Source organism: Aythya fuligula, chromosome 9 (assembly GCF_009819795.1).
Source record: "Aythya fuligula isolate bAytFul2 chromosome 9, bAytFul2.pri, whole genome shotgun sequence".
In the NCBI taxonomy this organism is placed as follows: Eukaryota; Metazoa; Chordata; class Aves; order Anseriformes; family Anatidae; genus Aythya; species Aythya fuligula.
In genome coordinates, this window is record NC_045567.1 from 26,289,062 (window position 1) to 26,302,422 (window position 13,361).

The 13,361-nt window shown below is 39.6% G+C and overlaps 1 protein-coding gene across 1 annotated transcript; it reads left to right on the forward strand.

Moving 5' to 3' along the window:
• Positions 1–210: 210 nt before the first annotated feature.
• On the forward strand, positions 211–3,483 carry COMMD2 (COMM domain containing 2). The gene is made up of 5 exons (XM_032193506.1): positions 211–280; positions 394–471; positions 1,012–1,094; positions 2,325–2,498; positions 2,891–3,483. The coding sequence occupies exons 1-5, from the start codon at positions 214–216 to the stop codon at positions 3,086–3,088; spliced, it is 600 nt and encodes a 199-aa protein (XP_032049397.1). The 5' UTR covers positions 211–213; the 3' UTR covers positions 3,089–3,483.
• The last annotated feature ends 9,878 nt before the right edge of the window (positions 3,484–13,361 follow it).

Sequence of the window (13,361 nt, forward strand, 5' to 3'; positions counted from 1 at the left end):
CCGCGAGCCGACAGCCGCCCCGCTGCCGCGGGAGGCCCTGCGGCGCCCGGCCCGCGACGCCCCCCGGCCGCCGGTGCCCCGGTCGTCGGCGCCGGGCCGGAGGAGCGCGCCCCGTGGGCCGCCAGCACCCCGCCTCCCCGCGGCTGCGGGCGCGGCTCCTTCCGGCCCCGGCCGCGGGCGGCCCCTCCCCTTCCCGGGCGTGCGGGCGCGGCGATGCTGCTGGTGCTGTCGGAGGAGCAGAGGGGGCACCTGGGCTGCCTGCCCCCCCTGGGCGCCGCAGGTCCGGCGGCGCCCCCGTCTCTGCGGGGGGGGCGGAGGGCGGGGGGCGGGGGCGGTTCGGGCGCGGCCGCCCCGGACCCGCGCCGCAGCCGTAGCCGTGTCCTCTCGTTTCAGCCGTCGGCGAGCTGGGGCGCCTGGCGGTGGAGCTGCTGCGGCGGGGCGCGGCGCCCAGGGCCTGCGAGACGGCGGCCAGTAAGAGCCGGGGGGCGCCGGGGGGCGGGCCCCGGTCTGGGGAGCCGGGGGCTGCGGCGAGGCTCGGGGCGGCTCTGCCGGAGCGGCCCCGGCCCCGGCCCCGGCCCCGGGTCGCGAGTGCGCGGGCAGCGGCGGGGCTGGCGCTGGCGGGCGAGCGAAGAAGGAACGAAACGGGGGCGGCGTCTGCGGCCGGGCGCTGAGAGGCCGGGAGCGAGTGCCTGGTGCCCCGGCCGGGGGCCGCTGCAGCGCCCTGCTCTGCTGAGGTGAAGTGGTACTATCCGTACCGATGTATTGCTTGGCGAGCTGCTGCGTGAGCGTGCTGTGTGTCATACCGTAAGAGTCTTTATTTACTTTTTTATCGGGGAGTGCCTAACGTGACTTTTGGTCCCTTGTGTTACTGCTTGAAAGGTGCTCGACTGTCCGCTTTTATTTCTTCCTATAAATATTTTGCCGGTTAGCTTTGGATAAATTTGCAGTTTTGTGTGTTGTCACTGTGGTGGCTTAGTAAGGAATTAAAAGGTGTTTATGCTTTCTTTACAGGAAAACTTAACACTGGTGTTGACACCATACAGCATGGGGTAGAAGGACTAATGTATCTTCTTACTGAAAGCTCCAAGCTTATGGTAAGGATACTGTTGTGCGGTAGATTCAGGAATACACTCACGTGGTGTCTACTAAACAATTCTTGTTTCAAAAATACTGATGAATGGGGAAAATCCAGTACAAAATTCTGATACAGATATTTATTTATTTTTTTAATGGAAGTGGTGTTTCTTCTGTTCTCTTACTAAAATGATGCATCTTCGTGAATGACTTCAGAATTTGTATTCAGTGTCTTTGACGCTAAAACTTAGCATTTTTTTACTGTTTATAGCAAGATATTTACTGTTTATAGCAAGAACATTCGGTAATTTAATCTGTATTAGAGAAGTTTACACTTCCCAATTAAGGTCTGTTTACATAACACAACTTTAGTGAAGATGTTTTTTGTGTGTGCTGTGCTAACCCCCTAGTAAGTATTCCTTTTGTTGTCTGATAAATTAGGCTTGAGAGCTCCTAACATCAGCAGTTCAGGTGGATGTAAGCAGATATTAAAAGAATTACAGCTGGGTAATAACTCCATTGGGATGCCTTCTTATTATTGATACGGTAGAGTATCATTATATCAATGAGAGTACATGGAACAGGGGTGCAGAGACAATTGCAAATTAAACTCAAGCAGACATTGCTCTGAAGAGTAGGTATGGAGGAGAATGAAATACTGCAGAATTTTGCCTTGAAGTAAAGAAACTTGACTGACAGATAAATTGCAGTGGTGTTATGGTAGAATATAGTTGATCACAGAATACTTTTACTGGATGAATGCATTGTAACATATGACTTTCTGTATTGACTAAATAGCTGCTTCCACAGTGATGAACTGAGTTCATCAGCACAGACATTGACTGCACAGAATCAGTTTCTGAGGACTATCCTGAATTAATACAATGCAAAGCCTTGAAGTCGTGCCTGGTGCTTTCTTACACGTATAGATATGCAAATCATTTCAGAGTATTTTTAACTTGAGTATCAACATAACATTAACATACTGTTGATAATTTGATTATGTAGAAATGTGCTTCATTATGGCAAAGTTCAGACCCTTCTATTGCATTCTGTTTTCAAATTTATCAATGGGCGAATTACATGAATGATTTGTATTTTCCTAGCTATAGACTTGACCTCACACACTCCTGCAGGAAAGTAACTGTGCTGTACCATATTTATAGCATTTACTTACAGTTTTATTTATTGAGAAAGAAATAACGATTATTACATAGTTCTGTAGTAAGGCCTGAATTGTTAATTTCCAGATTTCTGAGATAGATTTCCAAGATTCCATTCGTGTTCTGGGATTCTCAGAAGAATTGAACAAATTACTGCTTCAGCTTTACCTTGATAATAGAAAAGAGATCAGAAGCATTCTTAGTGAGCTGGCACCAAAGCTTCCCAGCTATCACAGTCTTGAATGGAGACTAGATGTGCAGGTAACTTCTATGATTTTATTGGTAATCAGTATATTTTACTTTGTATTTTTTAACAACGCAAGCAACTGTGAAGATACAAATTTATGTAGTTTCAAAGTAGTAGAGGCAGCAGTATTTTCATATATTTAAAACAGGTGCTTTAAGAACGTTAGCATATACTAAATATATTTAGTCTTAAAGTGGATCGGTATTGCTTAAAGATAAAATGGAATAATTAAATAATAGATAATGTATATCTTTAATGTGGATGAATATACAAGATTTTTACACAGGCCTGCAAGCAGGTCCTGTAAACCTGCTGTGAATTGTTGATATGAAAGTTGATAACTGTCTTCTTTTTTTTGTTGTTGTTATTTGTATCCCTACTCCCATTCCATCTATGCTATATGCAGCTTGCAAGCAGAAGTTTGAGACAACAAATTAAGCCTGCTGTGACAATGAAGCTACATCTTAATCAGAATGAAGACCAAACTGCACAAGTGTTACAAACTGACCCTTCTACCCTCGTCCACCTAATCCAGCAATTGGAACAAGCTTTGGGGGAAATGAAGACAAACCATTGTAGGAGAATAGCACGAAACATGAAATAGTATTAATTCATGACTGTAGTATTACTAGGCAGTCAGTGTTTACAAAAACATTTCAATAAAAATAAACATCTGGATCAGATGAAATGCTTTCCTGGGCCAGGATCTTGAGCCAGTAATTATAGGCTGAATATCCTCTGGTGCTAACTTTACGCACCTGCCTGATATGATAGGTAATTGCTTTTGCTTTACTTACATGTAGAAATTCATGAAATTTCATATAGAAATTTCATGTAGAAAGTCAGCATGTTATACGAATCTTATACAAATAATTTCTTTATCTCTAAATTAGTATAGCTCTACTTTAAAAGCTTTTATATATTAAGTAGAGCTGTCTCAATATTATATGGGACTGGGCATTTATTTTTACATTTACTAAGCATGTTTTTTCTTTTTTTTTTTTTTTTTCCTACTGCATTGAAATAAAAATACCTATGCTGGTGGGAATGATACTTTACAGGAATGCTTCTTCCATCTAGACCCATGTATGTGTAGAACAAATCTGTGGGACTGCCACCCTTGTCCTCCAAAGGGTTCAGTCAACTCAGGCTGGCTGTTAAACCACTTCTACCATTCTCTTCTGCCCAACACCTATGAATTGTCTTGGAAACATCTTCATGAAGCAGTGGTGTATGTCATGAAAACTTAGTTCCTGGCTTTCTGGTGAGACCTGCGCTTCAGGAAAACTCATGTAAGGTTAGGTAGGCAACCTTATATTAAAAAAAAAAAAAAAAAAAAAAGTATAATCAAGCTAATACTTCCATTTAAGCAAAGCTAGCTGTAAGCTCTACTAGGCAAGCTTATGCTTTCTACAGGTAGCAGTTACTGTAGAAAACTCAGTGGCCCAAGCATAAGTTAGCATACTGATTATTTCTATACGTAAAGGTGATCTGAAAAGTTGCAAAAGTAAAATTGTTGCTTATTACGCCAATTAAGAAAAGGTTTAACTTCTGTTAAATCACATCTTCCTGTTGTGATACAACATTTTTTTCCTCTACTTAGATAGCGCGCTTATAAAGGAAGACTAGCTAGTAAATGAAGCGTTTCTATTTCTTGGAAAGATCTCAAAAGATTATGTTAAAAACTACTTTTCATTTGTATTCAAATGCAGTATTTTGTAGCTTTTGTGACTAAGGTCAAATAGTATTACTAATTAATGTTCTACTGTCACTAAGTATCAGAAATCCTGTAAGTTATATTGGAGAGCATAAATAGGCAAGAGAACCTTAAGATACAGATTCTGGCAGAAACTATGTATTTATTGGCCTCCATAGTGACACCGTAAATTTCTGTGGTAATTGGGTTCCCGCATTCATAATGCATTCCCAAATGCATTATTTTCTCTTTATTTAGAAATGCTGTCTTCGAGAAACACTGCTTCAAATGAAGCCTGAATGGCAAAAGTGCTGTAATCAATAACAGTTACTATCACTTAACAAAGTCAGTTTTCTAGAATGCAACATTGCTTACTCTTAGTGGCTTTACATAGCATGTCTACAGTATGAACAATCTCCCATACATCAATCAGAAATGCGTTTCATGTGCTATCTGTATATGTTGATTTTTTTCTTCACATACAGTATGTGGTAAATAAATATAAAAAGTTCCTTACTTGAGATTTCTGAACCATTATATTTTGTTTGTTTGTTTTGATGTAATTCACCTATATTTTCAGGTGAAATACAAGAATGGACTATATGTGTTTTCCCTTTACCCATCTCTTCTTACTATAGCCATAGTCTGGAACTCATGGCAGCAAAGATAAAAGCTTGGATACAAGTCTTAGAAGCTTTTTATGTCTTATCTCACTATTATCCTATGAACGTGAACACGTTTGTCTTTCTGTCTCTTAAGCTTTTTTTTTTTTTTTTTTTAACTACTGACAACTAGCTGTCATAGAGATAGTTGATGTCATGGCAGATAGTGATAATTTCTGTATATGTGTGTCCTGAAGCGTGTGCTAGAAGGCAATGGGAGGAATTGCTGATAACGTGTAAAATGGATGGTTCCAAGTGGATTTTGTGAATTACAGTATGTCATTAGAAAGCCTGCAAATTCCCTTTCTTGAAGCTTATTACAATAGCATACAGGTAGATATTGCAACCCTGACTGGTGTTGTTTAACAAAAATGAGCTGAATTGAGGATGGGCAAGATAAAGCTTCAAAGCAAGGTGAACACTGGAGAAACTCACACTCTGGCAAAAGCTGGGAGGAGTGGCTGACACGCCAGAAGGCTGTGCTGCCATTCAGCAAGACCTGGACCAGATGGAGAGATGGGCAGGAAGAAACCAAATGAGATTTAATAAGAGCAAGTGTAGAATCCTGCACCTGGGAAGGAGCAACCCAAAGTATCAGTACAGGCTGGGGGACAACCTGATGGAGAGGAGCTCTGAGGAGAAGGTCCTGGGGGATGTCAGGGTGGCCATAAGCCAGCAGTGTGCCCTGGTGGCCAAGAAGGCCAATGGGATTCTGGAGTGCATTAAAAGGAGCTTGGCCAGCAGCTCAAGGGAGGTGATCCTCCCCCTCCACTCTGCCCTGGTCAGGCCTCACCTGGAGTACTGTGTCCAGTTCTGGGCTCCCCGGTACAAGAAAGACAGGGATCTCCTGGAAAGAGTCCAGCGGAGGGCCACAAAGATGATATGGGGCCTGGAGCATCTTCCCTGTGAGGAAAGGCTGAGAGACCTGGGGCTGTTCAGCCTGGAGAAGAGAAGACTGAGAGGGGATCTCGTTAGTGTATATAAATATCTGAGGGGTAGGGGACAGAAGGATGTAGCCAACCTCTTCTCAGTGGTGTGTGGGGATAGGACAAGGGGCAATGGCTGCAAGTTAGAGCACAGGCAGTTCCACACCAACATATGAAATAACTTCTTCACGGTGAGGGTGACGGAGCATTGGAACAGGCTGCCCAGGGAGGCTGTGGAGTCTCCTTCTCTGGAGATATTCAAGGCCTGTCTGGATGCCTACCTGGGCAGCCTGCTCTGAGGAACCTGCTTTAGCAGGGGGGTTGGACCCAATGATCTTTCGAGGTCCCTTCCAACCCCTACAGTTCTGTGATTCTGTGATTTGTTTTGTAGATGGTGTTGCATTTTAACCTTAAAACAACTCACAAGCATCAATTAAATTCTGAATATTCTGTGAGGAAGTTGAATGTATTACTATTTCATCTTTAGAAACCTATTAAGTTTGGAAGATATTACCTGTTATCCTTATTACAGAACTTGTTAATGTTTTTTTGTTTATTTTGTTTTTAATTTAAATAATAACTTTGTCTCAAAGAATTGTGTACATCAAGTAACTTATGGTTTTATGAAGTAAGCAACTTGTGAATGGGTCCTGGCACTTTTCTGATAGGACATTAAATTCAGGTAAACTTCGTGCTGGTGCTGACTTTCACATGCATGAACAACTAAAAGTCCAAGTATTTTAAGAGTAAGATAAATAACTTTCTGAAAAGCAGAGTTAGGCTCAGCCCTTTGCTATATGCTTCTCATTCATACCTCAGTTTATTTTTTTACTGGTCTAAACAGCAGAGGGCAGAAAGTTGTTTGTTTGTTTAATCAACTAAGGAGAAGTTTCACTACAAAATCAATTTCAAGGCCTGTTTCCCATTAAGATTTGTTCATAGTCTCAGGACTCAGCTTGGAGTGGACTTCACCTGTTGTTTTCCAAATTCATGATCAATTTTAAACTGAAAACAATAAAACTTTCAGTATTTAAAATGGCTGTAAAAAATACTGTTTAGTTGGTTTTTTGTTGTTGTTGTTGTTGTTTGTATGTTTGTTTTAATGTTTGTATGTTTTTTGTTCTTTTTTCTTCAACCTGCTAATAAAGAATTTGTTAAAACATTTAGCCAAGAACATAATATAACCCAATTCTTTAAACTCAGGATGACATTGTTCAGCATTGTAATATATTTGTATTCTTTTAAGCATTGATTAAACTCAAGCAACAATGCTGTTCTTCCTCTTTTTTCTTTAATCTTTTTTTTAATGAACTATGTATGATCACTGTCCATTTTTTAAAATATACTAAGTTTCTGATCAAAGTTTCAATCAATTCCCCAATCTGTGAAGCACATTTAGACTCTCCTACAAGATTTATTTTCTTGTACTTCTTGTCTCTGTCACACCTTCTTGCAAGCTTTTAGAGTACTAGACCGAATACTCTTTCACCTTTCCTCTGTCTTTCCAATTCAGTAGTTGTATTTTGAGTTGTATGAGGGAAACTTTTTGTTTAAACAGGTATGGAGTTGGTTTACATTAACACACATGAATCAGTACCTGATTTTTGGATCAGGCCTAGGGTTCTCATTTAACAGAAAACCTTTCAAACTCTAAGATTTTGTCTTAAAATGATCTTTTGAATTTAATATTGAAATGTACTAGACCTGTTTCAAGTATATTACTGTTGATGAAATGTGTCCACGTAAAGACTAAAAGGTATAAATGGTGATTTTGTTCCAGTTTGTATAAGAGTGCCCATTTCCTATACTGTGACTTTGTAATATTAACAATGGATAGTGTGTAGGAAGGGAAGTCCAAGATTAGGAATGACCTGGCAAAGCTCCATGACTAAAACTGTTGTTTTTTACTTATCTAAATAAATGGAAGGAAGTCTCCTGTCACTCTGTGTTTGGCTTTGGGATAAGGGTCTGTCATATTACAGCACAATTTTTGTTAATACTGTTGCTTGTTCTATTTTCAAGATAAATGTAAATTGTGTCAATTTGAGGACTGCACTTATGTCTTGAAATCTGAAATTTCACCCATCAGATTATTTGTATCAACAGAAGACGCTATTTTTTGGTGTAGGGTTCTGTGGTTTGATTTATTTGTAATATGGTAGTTTTTAAACATTACCAGTAGTTGTACTGAAGCTTGAGTAATGAGCAGACTGCTTTTACATGCATAAAAGTTCAGTTTGTACTGTGTTAATAGAATTTTAGAATGCATTTTAGGAATTACCCAGATCATCAGCACTATGACCTGCACAACTTATGCTAGATACATAAGGACAGGCAATCCTCCAATCTATTTATCAAGTTACTGGAAGTTTGTAGGAGGACCACCACTTCAAATGTTTGCATCCTGGTTCTCCCAACATGTAATTAATAATATTCAAGCTAAGATATTAGCTGTAGTGACCAAATATCCTACAAAACACGGTAAATACATTTTTTTCATCATTAAATATGTAAGAACCTTCCACTGATCTTACTCTTTTCCTTTGCCTATTTATTGCTTTGTCAAAAATTTTCCTTTGTTTTGTTTGTATTTATTTTAGTTTTGTTTTTCGTTTGGTTTTTGGTAAACGAAAACTTAAGTAAACAGGATAAAACAGAATTTCACTTTATGGAATCTGTATCTTACTCCAAAGTGTGTTTGTGTGTGAACACTCAAAGTAGTATTCCTCATATTGCTAACATACTTAAAATACCAGAACTGCAGAAGTTGAGGAACTGCTCTACTTGACCTTTCAACCATCCTGTGTTCATAGGTCTACCATAAGATAACCCAAAAAACTTCTGTTCCATTAGGTCTGGTTGTAGCAGAAGCCATGGCTATGTGTTTCAAGAAAATTTTAGAGAAAGCCCTCAGCTGCTGCTTACACAAAACCTGTTGTAAGCAGTAATAGGGTGTCAAAATATTTAGCCTGTTTCAAATTGCCCTGGAGAGCTACAGCAAATCACAGGTGTTCTTTATTGGACACAGGAAAGTCAAACTGGAAGACTCTCCTAAAATATCAAATCTGATTGTGATTAAACAATTAGCTTTGTTTCCTAACAAAATCTACATCAGACAATTCTCTCCATGTACATGCAGTTTTTATTACAAAATAAAATAAAATAAAATAAAATAAAATAAAATAAAATAAAATTACTGAATCTTTCTGCAAGTTAAATTAGTTATGCTAGAAAATAATACTTTTCCTGCAGTTATGATTCTCAACACTGCTCTATGCTACTCTCTTGCTGAAGTTTGCAGGCTGGAGTTTTTCTTCCTCTATAACTACTCCTGTGCATTTTAGTCTCATTAGCTAGCTAATTATTCTGGTATCATCATCAATGTTCATATAGGGAGCCAGCTGGGCATAGCAGTTCCAGAATGCTGACCAGTAAAATCATACTGGTTGTTAACTGTGTTAAACAATTCCTTTCTTTCTGCAATTCTGGATACTTACTCTGAAACACCCAGAGCAGATCAGGTGTCAGTTTATTTTACATTAATATTTTAGGATTTATTTATCCCATAGAACTTGGACGAAAACCATCTTCCATATCTGTCTTGAATATCTTAGATTTCTAAAAGCTAGCTGTTTTACTATCCTTACAAAATTACCCCCATTTACACAGATGTGAATTTGTCTCCTAATTCATTTAAGTACGAAGTCAGCTGTATTAGCAAAGCTCTTTTCATCAGTAGTTTAAGCTACCTGAAACAAACCAGTTATGGTATGCCTGTGTATTTTCTTCCACTATCTTCTTGGGAGGAGGCATGATAACCTCAGTACAGAAGCTGAAACAAGCAGCTCTAGTGTGGTGACATCTGACATGGCTTCAGCTGTTTGCAAACTAGACACTACAGGTTTTTCCAGATCACTGTTCCAAACTGTTCAAGTGTTTGACTGACTCATACTGATGTGGATGAGCAGTGTTTGTATGTCTCATTCCACCAACTTTGCTGTAAGGAGAATAACCTCTGAGATACAAATATTGGTGTAATTTTTTGGTTAGCATAGCTGTTTCTGAAATGAGTATCTGAGCAGTTATCTACTATAGATATTCACATAGCTTTCTTGCCAGTAAAGTTACATTAACTTACAAAACAACATGAACTGAGCTTTTTTTTTTTTCTTTCTAGCAGACTGTCTATGGTATAGGATTTGCTGGCTTGGTGATGTTGGCTGGGGAGATATGCTGACATAGCTGTTCTGGTGAAATCTGGTAATATATACCAGGTTTGTGTATTAAATAAACCACTTCAGAGTTAGCTACATAGGCTATGCATTGCATACTATGGAGGTACAGAGGTACCAACCAAAGTCTAAAAGCTGTTAGCTAGCTGATAAACAAATAGTTTTGAACACACAGATAAAAACAGAATCTTAAGCACCAACGCCTTTGTTAAAAAACACAATGCATTTACTTAAGTATACCTTTGCAGCAAGAAGTCCCTTGAAAATTAGGTAAATGTAGAACTATAGTAGCATAATGCAGAACAGCAATAGCATAATATATAAAAATGTCTAATAAACCATAAACAATTGCCATGAATGCAAATAAAAAATACTGATTTGCATGACAAACTACATGATGTTTTAATTTTAAATATATGCCTATTAAGTGCATGTATACCTTTGTGTAGTGAAACTTTGTGTAACGTATTTAGTTTCACTTTATTTTTTGTTCTCTCTTATTTACTTTGGAGGAATATAAGCTTTCTTTTTATGTATGACTGCTCTTTGATAAAGTATATGAAAGCAAGTAGATGTAGTTAATCACCACTTAATGTCTCTTTGTACAGCACATACCCAAACAGAAGGCAGGAAGTGCACACACTTTTCCTGGTCTGCAGTGTTCAATTGTTACTTAGTTACCCATGAACCATCAGATTTTTCAAGGAAATCCTGAAAGTTTTCTAACAGATATCATACATGGATCTTCACCTATGCTGTCTTTCTCAGAAAAAATAAAATTAATGTATGTTGGGCTTTGGTACAAAGCAGCGATGGCTTCAGATTAAAAATGTCAACATGGTCATTTTCTTTAAGTCATTAGATGCTCATTACCTAAGGGTACATTTGAAAGTGCACTTACTTCTTCTGATCTGTTTGCTTGGCTTTCCACTGAAGTATAGACTGAATTTGCTGCTAGAAGAAATGCTACAGATAGGGTACTTTTGCAGGACTGTACATTTATAAATCCTTTAGTTAAACAAGAAAATGACTGTACAATTCAGAAAGATTTGGATAGCACATGAAATTGAGATAAAATAATGGTATGCTCTTATATTTTTATGACATATGATTCTATAGTTAGAAAAAAGAAGTAATGATAAAGAGGCTATCTACATCGTATTTTTGGTTCGGTTCCTTTGTCACTTAATTCCATACCCACTGAAACGCCATTGCCTTCCATGGACCTGAGCATATTGAATCATTTCCTTTAAGTGCTGGTGGTCATATCCTATCTTTGTGCCAAAAGAAGGAAGTTATTCTTCTTTTAAAAAGTAATAAAAACAACACCATGAGAATTTGTTCTTATATTTTTAATCACTTTCAGACTAGTGAATGAAGATACTTTAGCCTATACCAAGTGGTACAATAGCAGCTAATCATTCTGTTCAGTAAAAAGTGCGACTGAAATACTAGTACCTGTCTGAAGAATTTTCTAGCTGTAATAAATACCTCTTACATTTAAAACAGATGGGCATATATTTACTGTTGAGATGCAATCCTGACTCATGGAAGTGGTCTAGTTAATGTAGATGAGATCTCACCATGAACGAGATTGTCAGAGCATTGCCTTGAACAGACATGTCATTTGGAAAGGAATGTAATAGGCAGATGGGTGTGTCTTTACTCAAGGATACAGAGGCCTGGAGGAAGCATAAAAGCCCTTGTAAAAGCTGTATGAAAAAGCACTCATGCTCAGATCATTATCTGTACAACAGACTGCATATGCACATAGGCAATCATCTAATATCCAAGGGTTTTAAACAAGGAAATTGCAGAAAAAAATATCATATGGAATATCTGCATAATCCTGGAGCAGGTGTTGTAATTAGCACAGCTGTCCGAGCAAGTAAAATGCTAGCAAGTGGCCCAGTAAGGAAACACTAGAAGAATGGTACACAAGATAGCATGGAAAATTCTCAGGGAAGGGAAGCATAAACAAGTCTCAGGAGTACTGGATTTCCTTTTCTATAGCAGATGTGGCAAAAAATACAAGGAGGAGATCTGCCCAGTCAATGGAAACATGAACAGGAAGTGTAAGAAAAAATAAATAAGTGACAGAATATTTGTTGAAGCAAGGAAATGATGAAACACACAAGCAAGATACGTTCCTAATCCCAAGTTTATGTACAGGCTTACACTCTGAATCTCAAAATCTACATTTCCAATATTCAGTGTAACACTGATCAAGGGACAAAGAACAGTCAAGAGCTGTGTACAGGTTCTAAGCTGGAGAAGCCAAGTGAATTTCAGAACAGTTGATACTTCTTAAGTATAGAAACAAACACAAGATCAGTTCAGAAAAAAAAAAAAAAAAAAAGAAAAAAAAAGAAAAAAAAAAGAGAGAGAAAAAGGAGAAAAAGAAAAAAAAAAAAGGACCTACCTGAAACTTTTCTAATATAGATTCTGATTACTGAGGAGGATGTGTTCTTAGTTCTTACTAACCAGCACAGCCTGGTTTCTGTCCAAACTACTGAAACAAAATGAATGAAGACATGCATTACTGAAAAATGTTCTATGTAAGTACAGCCAATGTGCGATATCTCTATATGTGCAGTCATAAAGACACTGTATGCTTCCTATTGTAAAAATATGCACTGAAGTTGTAAAGTGTGTGACATTATTCCTTACAGATGCAGCTACTGAATTACTGATCACAGCTTTGGCTTCTAGCTTGGACTTACTGGACAGTGAGCAGGTAGTCAGAACAGATCCAAACAGAATCACAGTTGCATTTGCAGTATCACCAATGGATAGAGTTGGGAAGATTCATGAGACAACTCTGCTAGATTCATATCTGTCAGCAAAGGGTTAAACCTTTTCTCATTTACAAAGTAGTTGTAGTACATGTCAGGACGAACGTTTGCTCCCTTTTCCCCCTCCCGTTATGTGCCCCCATTGGCAGGTGATCACTAAATTATGCTACGATTTGCTTATTATGCTTGCTATTATGAGCAAGCTTAGTTAAGCATCGTCTTGCTCACATAATACTGCCCGTGAGTTTCCTGAACGATGGGTTAAAAACAAAGCTAACGAGGTTGACAGGAGTTCTCTCGGTGGCCTTAAGGTGACAACACGCCCGACGGATCCCTGAGCACGAAGGCGACGCTTTTCGCCCTGTGGCACGACGGCAGGGTGCGGGGGCCTGGGCCGGGGCCTGGGGCAGGCGCTCCCGCGGGCCCTCCGCGGCGGCCGTGGGTCGGGGCCAGGCCGGCGGGCACCGGAGCCGCGGGCAGCGGGGTTGCGGCCCAGCGGGGCCCCGCCTGGCGCCGCCTTCCTGAGGGCCTCCGCGAACTTCGGCGGGACGGGGGAGGCGGCGGCC